Genomic DNA, 26,178 nt, shown 5'->3' on the forward strand with positions numbered 1-26,178 from the left:
CTCTCTCTCTCTCTCTCTCTCTCTCTCTCTCTTTCTCTTTCTCTTTCTCTTTCTGTCTTTCTGTTTAGGAGTGGATTTAAAAATTCGTAAACACATGCAGAGATTGTAAAATTACAACATATTAATAAATTTAATATGATTTAATGTTAACATATTCATGTGTACATAAGATCGTGAGAAGTATTCACGTTAAAAGAGAAGCGACTAAGAGAGAATGATTTCAGAGAGTATTTTTAACTATTCAAATGTATATGATTGCATAATTGTAACATATTTACAAATTTCGTGTGTAACATATTTATAATGTTAACGTGTATAAATATATACGTATTTATTTATGTATATACAATCGTAAAAGTATGTATATTAAAAGAGCGAAAAGGAAACGATTCTGGAAGTAGATTGTTAATCCTTAAATTTGTGCGGTTGCAGATTTATGATATCTTAATGAATTTAATGTACAGGATTCGCATTACTTTTCCGCTAGTATATATGTATGATATATATGTATAAAAACACGCTAATTCATGTATAACTGATGATACTAAAAACGTTTAATTTCGCGCGTGTATTAAAACGAGATATTTGACGAAATTCTTTTACATATTCATTTATATATATATATATTTTTTTTAATTTAGTGAATTATTTCAATTTTATATCTTTTCATTAAAGATAGAAAATAATCGGCAGAAACTTCCCGATGACAAACAACCCGACAATTAAATGTTAAATTTTGTAAAGGAAATTATATCACTGTAATATTGTCCTTATTTTCGTTTCAATATTTACTTGATAACTGGTATACTAATCATAAATATTAATCATGCAAACAAATCATTCATTAAAGAGTTAAATGTCAACAAATTTCTATTTGTCCCAAATTATTTCATCGTTTCAAGCAACCCAAATAATTATTAATTCGTGAAAGTATTAACATTTCAAGGTCATTTCCTTCGCCCTTCGAAACATAAAACAATAAAACAGGCAGAGAAAGAGAGAGAGAGAGAGAGAGAGAGAGAGAGAGAGAGAGAGTAAAGATATTGCTTCGAAGGAAGCCAACCGTGGTTGCAACTCGGCGGATGACGATGAGGGACCTATCGCAAGAGAAGATGAGCAGATTGCTCGCGTCGACCGCGTTATATTGTGAGACTCGTCATTTATCAGCCTAGATATCCCGAGAGTGGCACGACGTTGCTCGCATGATGCAAACAACACGAAATACGACCGACTCCCTTTGTTTCTCTTCCCTTCTGTGGTGGATAGCGGAGGAAGAGGAAGGATAAGAAGCGGGACTCCTAAAAGAAAAGAAAAGAAAAGAAAAAAAAAAAAAAAGAAAAAAGAAAAGGAAGAAGAATCAAAATTATCCAGGGAAAAAAAAGAGAAGGCTATACTTTTGAACGAGAAGCTAGCAACTTGTTAAGAACTACGAGAAGAAAAAGAAAGAGACGTACTACTATCTCTTTCTCTCTCTCTCTCTCTCTCTCTCTCTCTCTCTCTCTTTCTCTTTCTCTCTCTCTCTTTCTCTCTTTTTCTCATTCTTTCTTTCTTTTTCTTTCTCTCTTTTGAGAGCTCGCAATTCAGAGAGGGAGTAAGATCAAAGACCACGGGGAGAAAGGGATAGAAGTAAGGTGAAGCAAGGCGAGCCGGTGATCGTAGTGGGATCGACAAAGTAACCTGAATCCGCGACGTCGACTTTCGACGGCAGTAACGACGAAGACGCCATGACGACACGATCACCAACAACATCGCCTTCAGATCGGCGCTCTACGATCGGACTCGTCTTAGCGATCTTTTTCATCTTTCTCGCACGTGAGTAATTTCTCCCTCTCTCTCTCTCTCTCTCTCTCTCTCTTCTTCTCTTCTTCTCTTTCTCTCTATCTATCTCTCTATCTATCTATCTATCTATCTCTCTATATCTATACCGATATTTCGATCAAGAGAGGATACGAATTTGAAATTTGCTGGGCCATCAAATAGATCGAATTTCGAAAACACGTCGAAATTTTCGTTGAACGTGACTCGTGACATTTTCACGATTATTTGAGATTCACTTTTATTATTCGTGGAAACGAATTCGTGGCTTATTATCAACGATTTAACTAATTCTCATTGTTAAAAATAAGGACTCGGCATTCTGTGGAAGAAAGAAAAATAGAAGAAAAAATAATCGTCCCGTAGCGTCTGATGCATCGACTAGCATGACGAGCACGAACGATATAGTTACTGGGTGATTTCGAGCGTGCTAATTGTCGAAGTTAATTACGAACACGATTCGGCTTCTTCCTCTTCAGAGATTCTTCGCTCTGTTTCTCATACTCGTACGACTTTCCCGATCTCTGCCCGTTTTTTTTTTCTTATCTCTTTTTCTTCTCCTCATTCTCGAACATTATTCGATACGATCGACATAAAACTCGAATCAATCGAAATTCCGCTACAAACTTGGTCAATCTCTATCGTCCTTTCTAATAATAATAATAATAATGATGATGATGATGATGATGATGATGATGATGATGATGATGATGATGATGATGATGATAATCATAATAATAATAATAATAATAATAATAATAATAACAATAATGCTAATGATAATAATAATAATAATAATAATAATAATAATAATAATAATAATAATAATAATAATAATAATAATAATAATAATAATAATAATAACTACGATTTTGACGATAGTGATGATAATGAGAAATAATGGCGTTGGCCGCAGACGCAGGAAACGTTGTATTCACAGATAAAAACAAAACGTCGTTAATTACAGCCTGTAAGAAATTGAAAGGCGTAACGACTTGATCGTAATGCTCCTTTAAATCATTCCACTGAGATGTTAATACTTCGTGACAGATATTTTATAGACTGTTGGGAACTTTTATAATTTTCTATAATGAAACTTTTTTGCGTAAAGGAAAAAAAAAAGATATTATGTAACGTGAAATATATAATTTATACCGTTCTAACAATAAGCATAACTAATATTTGGGAGATATTAATCTTTGAATATGAATTAAGAAATGAATAAATTCGCGTCAAAGAAATGAATGAAGTGAGAATTAAAAAATACAGATATATAAGCGTGTAACTTTACAGTTACATCTCGATTCTTCGAGAATCTTTTTATTCGCCTAAGGAACAGTAATACAATGATCCTGATGGTTACGAAATTCATATCCATAATATGTTCGTCGATTAGCTTACGAACTACGAGCAGGATTATCGTTTTAATGGGATGCACACGTGGTCGGAAACCACTATGACGTAAGATCCATTTTAAAGCTTTATAGAGAAAGTGCCGGCTCGACAACGACGACGAGGACGAGGACGAGACAACGAAATTAAACAAACGAGATTTGAATGTCACCTACGTGAAAAAAGATGATAAAAATAAAGAACCTTCCCCTCTTCGAAAATGTTCCGAAGGAAATAAATTTAATGGAATTTCTTAAAAATAAAACGACGTTTTACAAGGATCATACGATATTTTTTTCGAGATTTCAGAAAGGATTCACATTCCCACGTCGATTCTAATCGTGTAGTGTCCTTTAATTCGTTAATTTTTTCTTTCTATTTCTACATCTTGCAAATTCAATCGCATTCATGTACAGAAATGATGAATATTATATCATCTCATTAATATTTATAATCCTATTTATCGAGCATCTGTTCATAATAATCCTTATCTCGTGAAAACAGAGATGGAACATCGATAAACAACAAAAAACGAGAAAGAAAACAAAACGTTGAAGAAAAAATAATTTGGGAAAGTGTAAAAACAAAAAAGAGAAAAAAGTACAAAGAGAAAAAAAGTAATTGTTCGTTTTAATAACAAATAAACGAATTAAAAGATCTATTTGAATCTAATGATCGTGCAGGCTATGCAAATTCGAGGACGTTGAAAAGACGATTGTAATTTTTTTCTTCCACGGAAACGAGTTCATCGGCCAGCTTAACATCCTCCCACAAAGTTCATCAGCACTTTACGTAACTCCGATCACACACGTCGAGTTAAATCGCGCCGATGACGCATCAACATAAAATCGGTCAGTCCCGAAAACGAGAGATCGTTTTCTTTGGAGAACTTGCCAGTGTCGTAGATCATTGCGACACGGACGGCGTATCATAAAGGAGCTTTGCCAATTACACTCTCTACTTTCTGCTTTCTCCTTCGTCTCTGCAAATGTCAGAGGTCTCCTTGACATATATAATTCGTATATATTTTATATATATATATATATATATATATATATATATATATATATATATATATATAGTTAAAGCTCATCTCATATGTAAATATATGTTTATATCTCACACAATTACATACACAGAGACATATACATATATATATATATATTTATAATTATATATTTATATATAATACATGTAACTACTTATACATACATATGTATATATTATAATTATACTTATACAGTTAATAACAAGTTTAAAAAAAATACATAAGAAAAAAAACAATGACTCTTTGTATAGTATAATTTTCAAAGAGAAAAAAGATTTATAAAGTCTAACCAATTTTTCTATCCATCATGTTAGACGATTCACCCATCCATTGTGTATAGTCCTTTCTTTCTCTTTCTTTTTTCTCTTTTTTTCTCCGTCTATCTTTTATCTTTTTGTCCGATTCCTTTTCCTCGCTATTCCTTTCTCCCTCGGGTTTTCGGCGTTCCATTTCATCTCGAGTAATCCTCACGACACCGTTGTTGTTCTCGCTTTACCCTCTCGGAAACGAAAGAGTCGCTCGAACGCTCCTATTTTCCAACATCTTTGAACTCTCGATCGATCTAGGACCTTCTACCATTGACTAAAAACGACATAGAAAAATATTTCAAATGCGGTTGTGTTCAATTTTCAACTAAGTTGTTACTAACAAATAATTTATTATTAACAAGAATAACAAACAAGTATATTTCAAGATATTTATCCGTATCGTAAATTTAAATCGATCGGTAAATCATTCGACAGATCGATCGATCACTAGATACCAACTGCTTTCGTTAACAGAATTCGAAGCACGTGTCCTCTAAAATGTCATTCTGTGTACGCAGAGATACGTGTATCTTTAACATTGGTATTCGATGCAACACAACAAATATATACTCTAGAAAGAATGTAATCTACATTTGTGAGAAAGTTAAATCGTACTAACGTAATACAGATTTAAAAATTATAATATAATTACAATTGCATCTTTTAAAATAAATATTCTCTTTCACTCTCTCTCTCTCTCTCTCTCTCTCTCTCTCTCTCTCTCTCTCTCTCTCTCTCTCTCTCTCTTTCTCTCTCTCTCTCTCTCTCTTTCTCTCTAGCTCTCTATTGTTGGCTTAAACTTTTCACCACAAATTAACACTTCGCATAGTAATCATAATGGAAAAGCCTATCATATTCCGACCTCGTTTCCCCCCCTCATGGATAATACGATCGATCTGTAAGCAGATTAATTAGTGGAGCACGTTCTGTAAAGTCAAGTGGAACGTTCTATTCGTTGATTTATAGGCATTATCTAGGACAATTAGAAACGAGCCTTCTCTAGTATCAATAAGTTTAAATGATCCAATTGAACGTCCCTTTAAATCGAATTATCGTTTAACTCTGTGCACTGTGTATCATTTGATTTCTTTAGTTTCTAATGTAAGTTTTTCTGCTTTTAATATCTCATATATACGTGTACGTACATACGTATAGTTTCAAAGTAATGTTGAAGTAAAATTATTTTCTATTAATTTATTTTGTTAATTAAATGAAGTGTCACATCAGAGGGATCACTCAAGTTTAAAAAAAAATTATTGGTGACAGAACAACGTTAACTTCATAATACAAAGGATCAATACCCTTAAAATGACGGATTTTAAGTTTTTTCATTTATAATTATCCAAATGATTACTAAGAATTACTAACCGAAAGTTTATTTATTTTACTTTTGTTTATTTATTATTTTAAAATTAAATGCATTTAAAATAATAACGATTAAAGCAGTGTTTTCAACTGATGTAGTAAAAATAGGTCGATTGTTCTAGTGGTTTGCTTGACTAACCGATATGTTATAATACTGATACATGTAATCAAACTTTTACTAAATAATGAAGAGGGTATTAACCAGTAATTTATTGATGATATTAACTTTAATTTGTTGTTTTAAAAATCTATTCAGTACGATATTATACAAATCTTGGACGTTATTGTATAAAATTAATTATTAATAACTTTAATTATATATTATAAACAAACTACTCTAACATAAATATAATAAACTTTATATTGTAAACTACTTATTAAAAATAAATGAAATGCTTGATTATTAGAGTTGTATCGCTTAGAAAGAGCGATCAACATATAACTACTGCGATCACGTACGAATACATTTTGAAGAAGCCAAACTCTGTTAGAAATTCAATATCAAGATAAGATAAAACGCTACAAAAAACAGACCTCAAATCGAAGTTCAGAGTAAACTGCTGTATCTAAGTAGACTATAGAGGAACAAAACCAAAGCATACAGAATAGTAAAATCTTTTGGCCGCTATCCGCAGACACTCGTTTAGAACGGTAAAAAATGCTTGAACTGTACGCAGACACGTGTCCCTAAAAAAAAAAAAAAAAAAAGATATATGAAAACTAGAGAATTTTAAAAAGGAATATAAAAATGTACGAACGATATAGCCGTTTATTTCCAGGATAGTAACTATCCTAGCTCGAAGAAAACATCAATCCAATGCGTTAGACATATTCGTTAAATGGAAGAAATCATTGGGATTATGTACTTCGAAAGTAAACAACCGATCGACCTTGTCTACGTCTTTTTTATCCAATTATCAAATACCGTCGCTACGAGGAAGCATGCGTATGTCCCATACGTTACATCGGTGATTACACGTGACATTTAACGGCACAGAAAGGGAGAAAGAGGGAGAGAGAGAAAGAGAAAGAAAGAAAGAAAAGATATGCGCCCGTAAATGGCTGCTCGATTGCTCTGCAAGCATCCAGCCAATTTTCCGCAGTGGATCCGCCTAGAATCGTACGACGTTTACTATTTTTTCTCCCCATCTCTCTCTCTCTCTCTCTCTCTTTCTCTCTCTATCTCTCTCTCTCTCTCTCTCTATCTATCTATCTCTTTCTCTCTTCTTTTTTTTTTAGTTCTTTCCTTTCCTTTTCCCGAAGCCGATAGCAAAAGGACGCTTACCAAAGCGTTGTCGTGTTCTTCGATTTATTTGCGATCAAGCGTCAATCTTCCCGATCTCTCGACGTTTCTACGTTCGACGAGGAGTGCCGTAACGGTGCGCCGAACGAGTTACGCGCCTGTTCGAGTACGATCGAATGCAATTTAAATGGATTTCTAAAGCGGATGCGCGCTCATTCGTTCGTTTCCAACGTACGCTATTTCGGCTAAATAACGGAAGGGATGTTAGCACGATTCGTCACTCTTTCTCTCTTGGATACATTGAAAGAGATCATATATGGATTGGTTGTTTAGCTCGAAAAGTAAATTGATCGAAAGTATAGATCATTTTGCCGATAAATGTTCGACATTAATTTATTCCTGAATTGAATTATCCTTATCGAAGCAAAACGTTCATCGAAATTTATTAATTGATTAAGAACGCGTCAATCAACGATCGTTATTTCAGATCTAATGACTAAGAACAAAATCAATATTTTTTGAAAATGATATCTATGGTTGAAAATTAAGAATGTATTTGATTGGAAAATTGGGATCAGAAAATTGGGATCGAGTTGGTATCTGAATGATACGTTTACTTTAAGAAACTAGTAAATGGATATAGATAGTACAGATATCGATAGTAATGTACTTGTGAATCGAATTATTCTTATCGAAATAGAAGATTCATCGAAATTCATTAATTAATCAATAACATCCCAATCAACAATTGTTTTCTTAAACCGAACGATCGCAATCAAAAGCAGGACTCGTTAAAAACGATTCTTTAGAAAATGAAAAATTAGTTCAATTGGAAAATTCGGGTCGGCAGGTACTTAAGGTCTCGACGATGAGTTTGCCCTAAAAATTACTGATCAAAATTATAGATCACTTCGTCGATAATTTATCTTCGAATCTACTTATTCTTGTCGAATCCGAAGATTCATTGAAATTCATTAATTACTTAAGTACGTCCTATCGACTGTTGTTTTTTTTTTTTTTCAGAACTAACCATTAAAATCGAAACCGATGCTGACTAAAAATATTCCATTGAAAAATAAAAGAAAAGTTCAATTGCTTCAAAAAGAAGAATTTAAATTTGAATTTGCGAATGATCGAACAATCACCTCAAATCTCTCAAGGACAGTTTAGCCCTAAGAAGAGATTACTAGCATTCCGTGTCTCCGCGATCCTCACCAACACGATCTGTCCTGCGTGCCAATTCACCAAATACGGAGCAGAGAAACATTCGTGGAAGCCAGTTTTGCATGCCCCGACAGTATTCGTAACGATCCCTTCTACCTCCGATACTCCCACCTCCCCTTTTAGGTCTCCTATGTCTCTCCTAGAACTCCAAGCACACGGAAATTAATCTTGGATGCCGTACCAACGTGAAGACGTTTACTACGGATGTCTACCGTTAGCCATCGTCAATCCATCCAAACGCGATTTATTATTCCAACTAGTCCGATCGATCCAACATATTTATTCATTATATGTAGGTATCTACTCGACCGGTTCTCTTACTCACGGAAAAATACAAACCGATCGTATATCTTTATCTCCCTTTTCTCTCTATTTTCTTATACTTTCCTTACGAACTTGTTGTGTCCCTTGTAAACATTATTTCTTCGTTTTATCGATACAATATTATCTGATCTTACCTATTATTTTTCATTTCGTATTACTTTAATGTTATTTTGTTTAAAACTATCTACCATAATAAATCATATATTTATTACTATATTAGAGAATGCATAGAAAATAAACATATAAGTCGATCATCGAATGTCGTCAGACATACATTGTCTTTGACAAAGCAGAAAGTTCATTGTTTCTCTCAGATTAGGATAGAAGAACGATTACTTTGTTAATTAACTAAAGGTAATTAATTTTCTCTACAGAGCTATGCGACGGAGCTTATTATGGAAAGCTGATTGGCAAGCTGTCCGAACTTCACCATGGCGTCAGCGGCGAAGTTTATGCCGTAGACGGAAGGACCCTCTTCATCAAGGACTTTACGTATGACGGAGAAGGACCAGGTTCGTATCATCGATCCTACCTCTCACGCATTATTATGGAACGTTTACTATACGACAGATAACGCATTTCCTTTAAATCTAATCAATTTCGAAATCGGATACGACGTTATCGAATATAACGTGATTTTAAATTAATTTCGATCGTTATAATTGTCACTGTTCTAAGCTGCTTCGATTCAATTTAATCCTACGTTTCGATTGAAAATAATTCTTAATTAACGTACCGTAAATAATCGGTCAGTGATCGTTATCGATATTGTATAAATCTTTCGCAGAGATGCAAACAACTAATCAACGTTTACTAGACGGTTTCGTTCTTGCTCGTTCAACCAGTTTCGTTCCATTTATCCGTAGTCTTTTAATTTATATCTGTAACAAGAAAACAACCTAATGAATGTACGAAATAAATCGAAATAAAAAACATAAACGATCGAACCGATAGAAAAATCCTTCGTCGTTCAAAAAAACCCTATACGCGTACATACGTGTAAATAATCGTATAAATAATCACAAAATTAGCTTCAACAGAAACGAGAAACGAGGATATTCGAATGGAATATCCTCGTCTCGAAAGTGATCCGTTCGATCGAAAAAGCGGATGCTACCAGAAAAATGGAGAGACTTTCCCCGCTTGAGCTAATCGATTTCTTCTTTCGCGAAACTTTCCCAAAACGACGACATCGACAGAACCGATGAAGTCGACGATCAGTCGTTATATAGATATTATTTTCACATGGTAAAAAAAAAAGAAAAAGAAAAGTAAATAATATAGTAAAAATATAGTAAACGTAATTTATCACAATGAAACATTCTTTATATAATTACCAGAGCTTTCGAATTTCTTTTCTTTCTTTTACATACAATCGTTCTTTAGGAAATCGAAGCCTTATCAGAGTTCGTTTTCGTTAGATAAAATAATCGAGTTTTCTAGGAGAAACAGACAAAGATTGTCTTTTACTTCTAGCGAACAGTGAAATCGACTTCCTCTTTGACAGAGAGTAAAATAAAAGCGAAACGAGAACGTGAATACTCTCACTCGTCTTGGGAAGCTCGTAAAATTAAACACAGCTCGTAATGTATCCTTGCGAAACTGTTGGCATCAACAACTATCGCTAATCGAATGGCAGCTGATAAATAAGAAAATAAATAAGGAAGACGATTAGTACTCGATGGAGCGCGAACGAATTGATACATTTTTCAAACATTGCCACATTTTTCCTTTCTAGCTGCATTCTTCTATGCCGGAAATACCAAGAGCCCAAATTCTAATGGCTTTAGAGTGCGAGACGAACGTGGAACGTAAGTTAAATGAATAAATATAAATAGAGAAAGTATTATTCAAATATATTCATACCGAACCGAACGTTTCTCGTTTTTTCTTCATCTTATTGTTTAACTTTTACAACAGGGCAAGCGTGTTAAAACGATATCGGAGAAAGGACATTACATTGACCTTGCCTGATGGTAAGACCCTGAATAGCATCAAGTGGTTCTCGGTTTGGTGCGACGAATTTGCTGTAAGTAACAAATTTCTTGATATCTCTCTCTTTTTCTCTCTTTCACGTTCGTGACCTTCAGCGTCGTCTACAGTACTTGCACTACCGTCGTGAAAACCGGTATCACCTTCTCTCGATACAACTTTCACGTTACATATGTATTTATACCCACACACACACACCCACTCGCACACACACATATATATATATATATATCATTTATATGAAATAGAACATTTCTCTATTTTTCTCTTTTTCAGTTATAGCAATTTTATTCGAAGTAATATCTAGAGCACAACAAATGTAAAAAAGAAGGAAAAAATATGGAATAATTTAAGACTTTTTGCACTATTATATACATGATACTCTCGCGTTAAAAGTATTAAAAAAATGATTCTTTCGACTCGATCTCGACTCGCACGAGTTGCATAATTAACAACCCGTAAATCGATATGGCTAAAGTGAAAGAGAACAAGCTTTCTCGACCGTGATTTAGATTCCGTTTTTCTTCATCATCTCTTTTTTCTTTTTCTTTTTCTTTTTCTCTTCTTCTTCTTCCTCTTCTTCTTCCTCTTCCTCTCCTTTTTCTTCTGCTTCTTCTTCTTCTTTCGTCTATTCTCTTTTTTCCTATCTTCTATTTTTGCCTCTCTTCTATTTTCTTTTTTGGTTGCACCTCTTCTCCTGCGTCAACGTGACAGAAAGTGCATTTTGTACGTGCGACCCGCACTATTCTATTATATCGAAGAAATTGAATTAGCGTCGGTGGTCACGAGGACGAAAAAGCTCGAGCTGGAAGCTCGAAATTCGATTAGTTCTTTTTTCTTCATTTTTTTTCTCTTTCTCTCTCTCTCTCTCCCTCTCTCTCTCTCTCTCTCTCTCTCTCTCTCTCTCTCTCTCTTTCTTTCTGTCTCTTGCGCTTTTTTCATCCATTCGTGCTTAACGGACCTCAGTTTTCGATTTACGAAAGACAAATTCGTCAATTCGAACAACAATGGAAGACTTCGAAGGAAACAGCAGAGCTCTGGAAACAGCGACTGGTGAAAACGTGAAATATCGATTTACGTTCTTGGCGTTACACGCACGACCGTAAATTTATTCCGAGTAGAACGAACGAGATGGCCATCGTACATGCATACGCCTATGTACGTGTATTTATACGCAGGTGTATACGTGGATAGCCAAGCGTATAACTCGAGCCAAACGATAAGCTCGATGGTGACAGAACGGGAACGAAGCTCTTGAATTACCATCTCGATTTACGCGTTATTATTTCGCATAGAAGCTCATGAATTTTCTTCAAACACGCGTCTATTATGACGTTAATTGGGTTAAAATGCGAATTTTAATCTTCTCTCTTACTTTTCTTCTCCGTCTTTTGACTTCGTTATTTTCACTGCTTCTGAAATGCAAATGTGTTCCTTCTTCTTAAAGTCAAATTATTTCTTAATCCTTTAATGCATGATCTTCCTTTTAGAAATTTTGATAAAAAAAATATTATACCATCGATAATATTAAGGGTGAATGATAACAATTGTATGAATTATTAATTATTAATTACTTAACATTATCATGATATCATGATTATCAAATATTACATTGCTCATTGAACTAAATGAAATTTATTAATATATTGTAATTCTGTAATGATGTGCGTTTGAAGGGTTAATTATATTCCTCATTTGCATCTTCTCCTTCGAAATCCAACGTTACCTATATTTTGCCAACACGAAGGTCACTCGCTAATACGTGATTCTTTCCAATTAGAGCATATCTTTGGCTTTTCACCGAAGAAAAGAGAAAATAATCTCTCGAACGAACAATCCTTTTTAGGTCAACTTCGGAGACGTAAGGATCCCACGAGGTTTCGACTATCCAAAACCACAGAAATTGGCTGCTCTCAACGGAGTTCACGGAGTCAGTTCAGAACCCATCGTTATCGTGGATGCTCAGACTCTTCTGATACCAGGATTCAGTTACGACGGAGAAGCACCTGGTAAGCTCACTCGTCCCTCCCTTCTTCGTTAGTACAATAGACCATAAAACTCTACGACGAGGTCATCAATAAAAAGTCGAAACTTTCGACCGTTTTCGATACAGCTCAGCGCATTTTATCGACCGAGTAATTTAATTTCATACTTTTGAGATAGCTCGAGAAACTTTTCAAGCAGAGAAAGGTGCGGAAGTGTACATTAATCAAGATAATAATGCTATATGAGAACATTTTTCACCTGTCTCTTTTTTTTTCTCTATGTCGTTGAGCACAGAACAATGAAAACGACGATTTCCATCAATCTTTAATTCCTAGTTCCCAGTACTTGTACTGTCCTTGTTCGGAAAGAATCGGAAACGTATGAAAGATATATAACATTTTGTCCTTTTCTTTTTTTTTTTTTTTTTTTTTTTTTTTTTTAATTACTTATAGTCACTTTAACATAGGCGAATTTTTAGTGATCATGCTACTTAGTTAATTGGACATAAAATAACGATATTTTATAACGTGATTTAAATTTTATTCAGAATTTTCGAGAATGCCATTAATTTTGCAACTTTTTTAATTTCATTTAAATTATTCCAACATCTTTGTTGGATCGAATATTAAGTTTTAATTTTAAATCGTTCAATGTAAAATTTTATCGACACTTTATCAAGAGATATTTCATAGAAATTGGTTCGTTGCAATGTAAGCATAATTTAATTGAATATTTGATATGTCTTATGAATGACCTAGTGAAAATGCATTAAGCTTTCTCTTTTGATCAAAAAATTTTCCTCAAATATTACATTTTACTTTGCGTAATTTAATTTCAGGGCTATTCGTCAAAGTACAATGTACAAAAGTACAATGAATAGTCTTGTCCATTTCCTTCGTCAGCATAATGTTAACTTTTTATTTTACACTGTCGAAGATTTAAACGTGGTGTTGTAATATTCAATTATTGTTACAATATACGTGAAAAAAAAAAAAAAGAAAATAAAACTTTTTCGATACTTTGATAATTTAGACGCAAAGTTTTGGGTCGGTGCCGGACCATCGCCATCGCCTCAAGGAATTCGAGTTCCTGATGAAAATGGAAAGGAACAGCCTTTACGACGTTACGATCGTAAGACCATTGTCCTAACCTTACCTGGAGATCTGACGGTGCATCAGATCGGCCACTTTGGAGTATGGTGCGAGGCCTTCACCGTAGACTTTGGACACATACAAATTCCACAGGGTCTCAACGTTCCACCTTCACTTAAGATGCTAGGAGTTTCACCTCAGGTAAGTCCATAACGACAAAACGCTCTGTAAAATGCTATTACGCTGTGCCTGAAGAGGGCTGCTTCTCCTTCCTCTTCGTTTTTTTTTCTCATTTTTTCCCTAGCTAAAAAAAAAAATGCTCTTTCGTCTTCTGCGTTTATGCGTTTTCTTCTTCTGAATGGATAAAACTTTTCATCCTAATTCGATCGGTCATTCGATGGTTCACTTTTTTGTTCGTCTCATTATCTTTTTCATTGTCTTGTCCTTCTTCTTTTACTCAAACAGAATCTAAGAACGATTTTTCTTCTGCCGAATGGAAAACACTTTACGTCTTAATACGATCAGCTTTTCCATTTATTTTCTTATTTGTTTCATTTTCTTATTCTTTCTATTTGTTTGAAGAGAAACTGAGAAGGATTTCCTAATAAAAAAGAAGAAAAAAGAGAAAAGAATGCGTGTACATCTTCTTCTTCTTCTCAATGAGAAGAACTTTTCATTCTGATGTGATCAGCCATTTTGGAGCACTTTTTTGTTTATTCCTTCGTTTTGTCTTTTTCGTTTTCTTCTCGTCCTTCTTCTTTTATTCGAAAAAAATCGAAGAACAATATTTCTCTTCTTCTCTATGGAAAGAACATCTCATTTTATTTTGTTATTCATTGTTTTATTTATCTCATTGCCTTCTTCCTTCTTTTACTCGAAGAAAATCGAACGACGATTTCTCAAAAATGTACAAAAATAAAAACATAAATAAAAACTAAGGCAATACAATTTTGCAAACGAGCAGTCAACCTTCGATAAGCTTCTCGCGATAAGCTCGCAACAAAGACAAATAATAATCGTGTGCATACACCTGACTGTTGAGTATAGGTACAACGTGAAACGAGGCATACACGTTATCGTGCACTCGCAAGAACGCGCTTTTATGTTCGTCGAGTGCGAAAGGGGAGAACGATAAAAGACGGGTGAAAAACGAAGCCAACCACGAAGTGTCTGTTTTCGCGACGATACGTTTTCCGCATGCCTAGAAGAAAAATCGTCGAACGTGCCCTCGATCGCTTCGCCTATCGATTTTTGTCTAACGTTCCAACTTATGAAAGACCGCTTTCATTCTATTCGATTCGTTACAAACCGTTTGTCTTGTTCTAGAAGAAATTTTTATCGTCTCGAAACAATTGGAAAACACGATTGTTCATTTCCTTTTTTATCTATCTATTTTATCGAAGAAGATTTTCCTGAGTCGGCCGACGAATTGTGTAAGAAAACAAGATTTTTCTGGCTACGCCAGATCGACTTACACCCTCATATACTTGTACATACGTACGTCTGTACGTACGTATGCGTGGCCATGTGCGAAACGTGCTTTTCAAGAGCAGTCAATATAGCTCTCTGCGTATTGTTCCATCGCGAATTTGTCTTTGTCAATATTTGAGAGAGAATACCTAGCAGTCACCGACAGCAGACCGACGGTAAACTCGACGCTTAGACGACAATGTATTCGTGCTTTACAGTTTTTCCTCGAGAAATTACGAATCGCGAGTTCTTTTCGTTCACACATTTTCTATCTTTCTCTATCTATCCGTCTGTCTTTCTTTCTGCCTCCTTTTCTTTCTCTCTCTCTCTCTCTCTCTCTCTCTTGTCCTCTCTTTCACCTTTCCTTCTTCACGAACCGTTGCCATGTCAGAAAACGTTTGAAAGATAGTCAGAAATCCAGAAAGAGCTGTATCATACTGTTGATCGTTTCATCTTCAATATTATGTCCGTAATATCACGCGTACACGACGACTTCAAAGTCGCGAGCTTTCCCGCTTGAGACATTTGTCAGCGTCTCCATTATACGAAGACGCGATCTTAACATCGTAACCCATAAAATGCCTTCAATGCTTCTGACGCTGCAAAATAAAAAAAAAAATAAAAAATAAAAAATAAAAAAAGAAATTAAAAAAGAAAAAAAAAAAGAAAAAAGCCAAAAACATGTGATTAACAATTGACAGTGAAACAGAACGTGTGTGCTTGTCCTTGAAAGATAAAATGGAACTGAGATATAACGAATGTGTCAGAATGAGAGAAAGAGAGAGAGAGAAAGAGAGATAAAAATAATAGCACCTATGTTGCTAACAAAAGACGCTGTCTCTGTCCTTGTGTATTGCAGAATGTGCATCGCGGAGGGCAGGGACAGACGGGAGTACTCGATCTACAAAATCTCCACGATTCCATCTCTTCTTCGATCTTCTCTCCCGCAACGTCCTCTTCGTCCTCGACACTCTCGGCTACGTACACACCCTCATTGATAGCTCAACAACAACAACAACAACAACAACAACAACATCAACAACACCATCACCAACGCCCAACAACATATCGACCGATTCTTCGTCGCGATGATCAAATACAGGTGGTCCAGGCGGTCGATTATCGCATTCCCAAGAGTCTTCAGGTCCCGGAAGCTCTTCCACGTCAACAGCATCCGGTCCAACCTGCTTCCTTTCAGTATCACGAGGACATTGCGAATTTAGGCCGATTGAGACAGCTGGCAAACGTGCAAACGTCCGACGACTCTAGTTATCAACATTATCGTCATCAGGATGGAGGATCCTCCTCGTCATCTACTCCCTCTTCTTCTTCTTCTTTCTCCTCTTCTCTAAGTTCCGGCTCGCCCAGACAGCAATCAGGACGAGCACGAACTCGCACGCATCAACCGGATCCCCAACAAAATTCTTATTCCAGACTATTGCGATATCAGGGAGACCGTAGGGTCGATTCTTTTGTTCGTTATTAACGAGTTTACGAATCTTTCGATGGATCGACGTCGACCGTTCTCTCGATTTCTTTCTCGTTACTTAAACGTCTCGTTCAAAAATTATTCGTCTCGCTCCACTCTTCTCTTATTTTTCTTTGGCTCCTAAGATAGAAATGTTTATTTCGAAATGGAGACTAAAATAAATTGAATTTCATATAAAATTCTATGAAATCTAGCTGCGTCGATATATTTTGCAGCCACGTTACGTCTCGAAATTTCGAATTACCTGCGGGAAATAATACCGATCACGCGCGACAATCGTCAAGATGGATAGGTCGATCCATTTTACACTTTCGAAATCAACGTACTCTCTCGATGGTTCTCCTCTCTCTTTCTCTTTCTCTCTCTCTCTCTCTCTCTCTCTCTCTCTCTCTCTCTCTCTCTCTCTCTCTCTCTGTCGTCTCTTCAAAATTGATGCATGACCAAGTTGAAGCAAAGAAACTTTCTATTCTATTCTCGTCAGTTCTTCCTCAAAGTCTGTTTAAACTACGTAACATCGCTGTTACATACCTTACGTAGCTGACGATGGGCACAATTTACACACATATATGTACGTAGATATATATGCTCGTGCGTACGTCGAATTAATTAGTTTTTCAAAGCAAAGTAAATGAACTCTGAGGGAAAGTGAACGACTGTATTCATCTTGATTAAGCGTACTAATGAGTAAACGGGCAAACATCGAAGTAACGTGATCACTTTCCTTCTTCGTATATACATTCGCGTTCTAATCTCTTCTAATACCTACTAATGATGTCGTTAATTACTAAAAGGTAAGGACCGGATATCCAGTGAAAATTTATTAAGGATGAATGTAAATGATCTTGCATATCGATTACCTCTATTTCGAACCTGATTCTCGTGTATTTATTTACAATTCACGATCGTTCTCTCTCTCTCTCTCTCTCTCTCTCTCTCTCTCTCTCTCTCTCTCTCTACCTCTACCTCTTTCTTTCTTTCTTTCTATTTTTCTCTCTCGTTTTCGTACTTAACAATAAACTTTTCAACAGCTTCGCTTCTCTTCTAGCGAACGCACGCACACACACACACACACACACACACACACACACACATGCACACACACATATTCAAGCCTGAAATTTTCTCTCGAAAGCTCGGGCATCCTTTCGATGTTTCACGAATTATTTACCGTTTCGTATATAGGTATATTCATGCGAATTTTAAAGAAAATCCGAAAACAGCACCCAGTCGTTGGAGAGAAAAAAGGAAAGACAGAGAGAAAGAGAGAGAGAGAAAGAGAGAGAGAGAGAGAGAGAGAGAGAGAGAGAGAGAGAGAGAGAAACAGAGAGACAAACTCTTCTTAAGTCCTTCCGCTAGAAAAATTTTCTTTTCTCAGTACGTTAAAAGATAGTACGAGAGCAGAGACACAGACGAGACTCAACTTTCCATTTATTTATTTAATACCACAGCGAGCAGTCTATTTATTGTACACCGAGACTCTCTGTACGTTCTTCCGTACGCAGAGTTTTATGTGCGCGAACGGAACAAATATATACACACGTACATAAATACATATATATATATATATATATATATATATATATATATATACACACACAAACACCATACATCCACGATTATTTACACTTTTCAAACGTTACGATGGCACGAGCACATACGCATAATCGTGTTCCTCGATAAGTGTGTCTTTTCTCGACGAGTTTTCAATAGTAATAACAAAACAGAATAAATAAATAAAAAAAAAAAAAGAAGAAAAAAAGAAAAAATATAGAAAGAAATCAAGAAGAAGAAGAAAAAAAAACTCGCGATTCTTTGTATCGAGAAAATGTAACGAAGTATTTCAGGTTCGTCCATACACGTAGAGAATAATACGTATCATCATAATTCTCACGCGTTAAAGTGTTTCTCGATCCTGAATGAAACATGTCGATACTACTCGGATATCGAGCGGCACGTTCTCAACGCACGTCTAACCCACATAAATGAGGATGACTCGTCGGATAGGCAAGAATTTCAACGAGAAAGTGAACGAATTCAAATCGTTGTCATTACTTTTACTATTGTATTATTATCATGATCATTACTATTACTATCATTATTATTATCATTATTATTATTATTATTATTATTATTATTATTATTATTATTATTATTATTATTATTATTATTAATATTATTATTATCATTATTATTATTTTGTTTTATCACCTCGTTTAATTGATCGACGAAAAAGAGAGAGAAAGAGAAATCTAAGTAATTTGCGAAGACCCGTGCAACGTTTTAGGCTGTGATACTGGGATTAATTATTTCATCATGTTCCAAAATAACTCGTGCATACTGTCGAGAAACTCGCTTATCTCATTCGCTCGGTCGTCTTTCGTTGGAAGTAATTTTCTTGCCTTAGAGCAGTTTTCCTTCTTAGATAGATAACAAAGATGGTATCTTTATTCTGAAAATAGTACGCGTATAACATATATATATATATATATATATATATATAATATATTATTTATATATATTATATATTATATTATATATATTAAATATATATTATATATATTATATACATACACACGCATATAATACACAATTTGTATAATGTGTGTTTAATGTTATCTGGAAATTTTACATCTAAATATTTATCTGTGAAAACATATTATATGAATACACATACCTTCACATCATGCACGATGATTATAATTCCTTTTACATATCTTTATCACTTGTGTATATTATACTGTGTATGTTGAATAAACAAGCTTTTTTCTTTCTGTGTAAAAAATAAATTTGTTGGACTCATTAGATACTCAAACTCATCATTATAACGATCAACATAGTATCGTTTCTCTTGAATATGTGCATGAAATGACCGTTTGCTTGCAGTCGAAGCTAAACTGTGAAGTCCTGGATGACACTTTGGCTTTTGAGCTGCGCTGGGCCGTTGCAGGTGACAGCATAGTCGTGCAGCTCGTTGGAAAACTTGGTGAGTACATAATTTCGAGCTGTCGTATCCGTGAATTTCACAATGGGGTGGACCGAAAGTTTCGTTCCGTTCTCATTCGCATATGCCCGCACTCGCGTTTAACAGCTTCGCGCTAAATTTATCCTTTTCGATTGAAAATCTTAAGAAGAGGGAAAGGAATCCCTCGAAAGAAAAGATATAAATATTTTTTTATTATATCGAGACAATAGTTCGAACCGAATATAATACCGATAATACCGATTTATGAAATCTCTAATTCGTAAGTTTCAAAGTTTTAGTTAGGAACAGATGAATAGGATTTTTCTCTAATCAAAAAATTTATATCGTTTGATTTGTCCGTGCGAATATCGTCGCGGAGAAAAAATTTCTCTTTCCAAGCAAACACGTTACAATTTTAGGTACTCTTTCTCTTTCTATTTTTCTTCCTCGCTTTCGTAAAAAAAAAAAAAAAAAATAATAAAAATAAAAAAAAGAAAGAAAAACTTACCGAGAGAAAGAGAAAAAGAGAAAGAGAGAGGAAGCAGAAAAGAGAAAAAGATTTTACGACCATTGCGGCACTTTAATCGTTCTCTTGCCGTTTATCCGCGCTCCCATTTTCGTTTCGCCACTCGGTCCAATATCTGTTTCACACATACCCAACAATTCCCTTCGAAAAATCGCCACGTCCTTTTCTTTTTACGGTACCGAGTGTTCGGCTCATTCGCGACGCGGTTACGGACTTTGTTTCCGGTAAAAACGTTTCAAAACGAGGGGAAAACGACGAGTACTTTACGTTATCGTAACTTTAACGATTCGTAGCGCGAAAGTAGTATTTATATTTGACGTATTCTATAACTACCAATATTACATGTTTTTTACATTGACTTGAAAGAAAATACACGCACAAAAACAAAACGAAAGTTGAGATAATTTCAAACATACGTCGACTAATATCAGAAATGGTGGAGTATCGATTTCTATAAGGATGAAAGTAGAGAAACATATTTGTTTTCATTATTCATAGGATACTCCTAAATACCTACTCTATTATTATATTGATCGTTCCTCGTTAACGTCAATAGAAGCTGGACAATACATGGCCTTCGGCTTATCGGCAAATCCAGAGAGAAGCGTTATGATCGGTGGAGACGTCGTGGTGGCCTGGGTAGACAAACAAACTCTTCAAGGATACGCTATCGATTACTTCCTAGACGCGAAATCACAATGTTCCGGTGGACGAGGAAGTTGTCCTGACACGAAAATACAAGTAAAATATAAAGAAAAATACATATGAGAAGCAAACGTGTGATGACGTTTATCGAACAACCGAATTGATCTACTCGACTCTGACATTTCTAGGAGGACACCAACTCAGTTCGATTGTTGAACGCAGCTTTGGTCAATGGGTACAGCATTGTGACCTATCAGAGACCATTGAAAGCCAGTGATGAGCTGGATCGTCAGGTTCTCACGAACAGATCACAGGCCATCATCTGGGCGGTTGGTCCATTGAATGAGAGGCAGGAGGTCAGTTTCCATAGCGACTACTTGAAGACCGATCGTTTCATCGAATTCGGTAGACCTCCTGCTTGGAATTGTCCCATTCCTGATCAAGAACAACCAGATACTTACACTGACAACGATAATAACGCAAATAGTAATCAGGTAGTTAACAAATTACTTTGTTTTTTTTTTTTATAACATGACGATTTCCTCTTGATAATAGCATCCTTTTTAATATAACAGCAACTCCTGGTAACTACAAGAAGACCTCAACGTGTACCTGCTACTCCAGCACCAGCACCTACAAATGATGCTTGGGAGATACCTCCGATACAATGTTATGAACCAGAAGATGGTGTCTTTTATGCTCAAATGGGACCAACCGGTGGAAAACATGGATATCCTGCTATTACAGGTTAGCAATTTATCCTGTAGAAATGTATCTTGATCAATGATGTTCCGAAACGATGATACTCCTTTTTCTTTTATAGGTCATGTAGGCTGGGGAATTTCTTGGTACATAAACGGTCTTTTGATTCCGGAGATAAACGTAGTCCGTGGAAAGAAATATACCTTTGTCGTTGAAGGTGGACAGAACGCCGATACACCAGCGCGTTATCATCCGTTTTATATCACGGATGATCCAGTCGGTGGTTATCAACATAAAACTCCAGAAGAAAAAGCAGTAAGTAGATATGTCCAATATAAAACGACCGTTATCCATGTTAATAAGTAAGATAATGATAAATACTTATTTCAGAAAATCAAAATATTTGCTGGAGTGCGTAGACAACGAGGATCGATTCGACCTACCGGAGTTGGACGATTTTGTTATTGGGTACCCGATCAGAAACAACCTCCAGCCGATGAATTCACGTCGTTCGGTGCTTATCAACGAACGTTGACTCTGGAATGTGACCATGGTGAACCAGGAATTGTTGAATGGACTCCCGATGAGAATACGCCAGACACGGTCTATTATCAAGTAGGAAACGATATTATGTATATCGGTAACATAATTTGAACAGTTCTGATCCGATCATGTGACGTAATTTTAGTGTTTCACTCACCGCTACCTGGGCTGGAAGATCAACGTCCATGACAGCTGCGACGAGGGTTCAGCCAGCGAGAACCATGAGGTTTATGTGGAACCGAAGGGTCATCCTGAGCTCATCGAGGATTTGGATGTCAGTCCGAGCATTCGAGTCTCGAGCAAGGTAACGCCAACGGCCGAGTTCCTTCAGCAGCATCTTCATCATCCTCATCATCGGGAACATGGTCTTCGTTACCCCCATCATACGGCGACTAACTCTGGCAAGCTAAGCACGTCCTACGCGCAACTACTAACGAACGCTAATCATAACAATTACGAACGCTTTCGAACATCGGCCATACACGAGGATGCCTACGGGCCGAGGTCCAATCATGGGATCATTCCTCATCGTTACGAGGTACGCGTGAAGGAGAACTATCGTCACGCGCACCTCGACGAGGAAGCTCTGCAACGTCAACAGCAACAACAGCAGAAGCAACAACAAACAGCTAGCTCAATTTATAGCGAGTTAGGAGGAATTGGCACCGTTAACAGGCCAACCTCAATTTCCTCGACCTCGGCCACGATCACGTCCACGGCACTCTCCTCGTATCCCAGCAGACCTCAGTTCACGGAGATCGATCAAGAAATCCGACAGTCCTCTAACCATCAATTGTCTAACCTCGTTGCAGATAATCCAAGACCACTGAGCCACGGGATGAAATTCGCTTACACTCTACCCACTACGCAGATCGTATATTCCAGACCGACGTCGCATCATTACTCGCCCGATCACCATCATCTCCATCATCTACTTCATTACCATCAACATCAACCGGAGCAGCAGAGGGCCCAAGTGATGATCGTACGAAGACCTGTCCTGATGCGTCGACCCATTTTGCAGAGTTCTCATACGATCACTTCACCAACGTTCGCCTTACCACCTTCGAGATCGATATTCATGGAACGAAAAAAAGCTGTTTACAAGGTACCAACCTCGGAGAAAGTCTCATACGGAAATATCGTCAAGCTGATGAAACTCGACCCGAAACAACGTAGCAAATTAGAAGCTAAAGTATCCGAAGCAGGTATCATGGATATTTCGGAGAATCTGATGACGTCTTTAAAACCAGCTCGTAACACTGGATTCAATCCAGACTCCATTATCATCGAGGGTGGCTTCAAACCTATAATCGATCCGTCCCGGGACTTTCTTCAAAAACGAATATCAGAGAGTGATCAGGAGTACGATCAAGAAACGATAAAAGAATCAAACTTTTCCGATCAATTATCAGGGGAAAATTTCGAGCCAGTATTTTTACCTTCGCCAAGCATGAGTCCAGCATCCGATGGATCGAAAAAACAAAAGAAGAAACCTACTCCAACGAACGTAAATCTTTCTTCGAAACCACCTTTAGACGAGTTAGACGATATGCAAATGGCTGCCGACGGTCTTCAGTCTTATTACTTACCCCCGGCCAGATCAGAAGCTGAATCAGCAACTCCTGGAGTTTTAATAACTTACGATGGTAAAAAAGTAAAGGATTCCTCATTGGCCAGGTCCATCTCGGAGATCGAGGATCGTTCCAAGGCTCGACTAACTTCGGACGTATTGAGCAGGACACCACAATTTGGGAGATTCAAAGGAGAACTTCCACCATTGATTTCTACCGAAATACGTTCCTCCGATAAAACGACAAGACTCGAGAGAAACGAACAATCACCCTCGCTAGATCTACCCCTTTTGAAATCACGAAAAAATACAAAACTCACGTTAGTGGAAAGATCAAAGAGGTCGCCAGAAGAAACTCGTACGATGTCGAGTACGGAATTTCGAAGAAGTAACGTCACAAAAAGTACGCCGAACGAGGAGGACGTTGATGATATAACGACGCTTGGTAGCACCGGGCAAACCATTTTAGCTAATATTAAATATGTCGTTCTGACCATAATACTGTATTACGTTATTTGAAGAGAAAACGAGGAAAAAAAAGAGGGGAGAAACGTAAAGAATTTGCGTTGCTAGTAGACTGATCGTGATTGGTTCGCCGAACGATGATGGTGCTGGTCGATCTTTGCTGGTCTCCTGCCCTTCGGAAGGGTCGAACGGTGCACAAAGTAATCGACGCGACGATAACACGGGAAGAGGAATACGACTAACCGTATACTGGTTTTTTTCTCTCTCTTTCACATTTTCTTTTTTTTCTTTTTTATATCTAGTACAATTCGCCTGTCACTCTCGACCTCCAGTCGGTTCGTGATTGCCCTTCGTCACTCTCTTCGTCCCTCTTTGTGTCGATGTGATCACTCTTTCTCTCTCTCTCTCTCTCTCTCTCTGTCTGTCTCTCTTTTTCATCTATTGTAGTACGAAGCACACCCATTGTTTTTTCAACTTGTCACAAGCACATTTTTTTCCAGAAAGATCGTTTTTGTTTCCGTGTAACCGACCGACCGAAGCTGTCGTTCGAGAGTACCGGGCGATGATAGAGAGTCTGTTGATTATCGAGATAGCAGCTTTTGTAAATAAGTTGATTTTGTTAAATAAAGGTAATCATAAAAAGTTGATATGTTATCGCCAAACAATTGACCTTTTTAACTTATGACAGGGAATGAATTCCTATTGTTGGAAGTTAAGCAATATTTTATTGGTATAGAAAACAAACAAATTTTACAAAAAAAAGAAGAGAAAAAAACAACCAGCACACTATCTATTGTACAGAATCTAGATGTTTTGATATAAGGTTACGTGTTGATAACGAGGATGTGTGTGATATCTCGTTATCGATTATTCTTCAAAGGAATCTCGAATACACGTATCTCTAGTGTAAAAACGTTAATGTGATCCCATGATCGAGCTCTAGACGGATTTATGTATTTATGTATGATATATATATATATATATATATATATATATATATATATATATTATGCACACACAAACACACACACACGTCTCAAGTTCTTGTATGGGAAATGACGTACTCGTGCAAGTTCCAACGTAAAAAGAAAAGAAAAAATAGACACAAAAAATATATATAATAATAATAATAAGAATAAGAATAAAAATAAGAAAAAGAAGAAGAAAAAGAATATTGTTAAAATTCAGCAGGAAGCCTACGATATATAACTCTTGTTCTTTGCGCATTTTCTCGAAGCGAACACTCGTGAACCTGCACGTGGATGATATATCACGATGAAACGTCTATACATTACGTTTACAAACTCCAAGACCGAGCATCTTAAGTACCTGTCAGGGAAGCTCTCTCTTTTTACGTTGAAGCGAGAGTTCCCGTGAAGAAGAACGCTTATGAAAAAATTTCTACCTACATAAAATTCAGTTCCAAAAAACTGTTAAAATGAAACTCGCCGCTCCAGCCTTTAAACGCACTTTGAACGTGTATCGGGACATTATATATCCTTCGCTATAATCTAATCGAGAACTTATGTACATATTTTACACATGTTGCCTTCTACCTTTTTCTTCTTTCCGTTTCTTTTCATCTACTACTCTCCTCTATTTTTCTTTTGTTAAATAGCGATGCAACCTACGTACAACAACAACAACAACAATAATAATAATAATAATAATAATAATAATAATAATAATAATAATAATAATAATAATAATAATATTAATAATAATAATAATAATAATACTAATAATAATAATAATAATGATAATGATAATGATAATGATAATGATAATGATAATGATGATAATAATAATAATCTGCATTGAATATTCGACGATCACGAAGTGATACATCTCCATACACGGATCGATGCTCGCAGTTGCAATATAGTCTTCGGTAAGTTAAATGAGATTGTTTTTTGGTAAAGATGATAAATCGAAATCACGTTGGCGATACATTGAATCGTTTTACGGCGTGAATATATTATAGTGACACATAGTGCGCTTATTTTCTAATGGTT

At 36.1% G+C, this 26,178-nt stretch overlaps 1 protein-coding gene across 2 annotated transcripts; it reads left to right on the forward strand.

Moving 5' to 3' along the window:
• Positions 1 to 1,657: 1,657 nt before the first annotated feature.
• LOC122637801 (protein Skeletor, isoforms B/C) lies at positions 1,658 to 25,067 on the forward strand. Of its 2 annotated transcripts, XM_043830178.1 has the most exons (13): positions 1,658 to 1,812; positions 9,094 to 9,231; positions 10,458 to 10,530; positions 10,640 to 10,748; positions 12,558 to 12,720; positions 13,730 to 13,989; positions 19,631 to 19,730; positions 20,792 to 20,976; positions 21,069 to 21,374; positions 21,456 to 21,627; positions 21,704 to 21,897; positions 21,973 to 22,197; positions 22,271 to 25,067. In XM_043830178.1, exons 1-13 carry the CDS (start codon positions 1,725 to 1,727, stop codon positions 24,215 to 24,217), a joined length of 3,960 nt encoding a protein of 1,319 aa, XP_043686113.1. In that variant the 5' UTR covers positions 1,658 to 1,724; the 3' UTR covers positions 24,218 to 25,067. The 2 variants fall into 2 exon arrangements, with proteins under 2 accessions (XP_043686113.1, XP_043686114.1); XM_043830179.1 differs by lacking the exons at positions 19,631 to 19,730; positions 20,792 to 20,976; positions 21,069 to 21,374; ... (2 more) ...; positions 21,973 to 22,197; positions 22,271 to 25,067 and adding an exon at positions 16,118 to 17,999.
• The last annotated feature ends 1,111 nt before the right edge of the window (positions 25,068 to 26,178 follow it).

The sequence above is a fragment of the Vespula pensylvanica genome, chromosome 2, assembly GCF_014466175.1.
Source record: "Vespula pensylvanica isolate Volc-1 chromosome 2, ASM1446617v1, whole genome shotgun sequence".
In the NCBI taxonomy this organism is placed as follows: domain Eukaryota; kingdom Metazoa; phylum Arthropoda; class Insecta; order Hymenoptera; family Vespidae; genus Vespula; species Vespula pensylvanica.

What these genes read in the sequence shown, in the direction of transcription:
- LOC122637801 (XM_043830178.1), top strand. Translation starts at nt 1,725, where the DNA reads ATGACGACACGATCACCAACAACATCGCCTTCAGATCGGCGCTCTACG. An exon ending in GTGCGAGACGAACGTGGAAC is followed by an intron (nt 10,531 to 10,639) that starts GTAAGTTAAATG and finishes CTTTTACAACAG; the next exon opens with GGCAAGCGTGTTAAAACGAT. An exon ending in TTTGGTGCGACGAATTTGCT is followed by an intron (nt 10,749 to 12,557) that starts GTAAGTAACAAA and finishes AATCCTTTTTAG; the next exon opens with GTCAACTTCGGAGACGTAAG.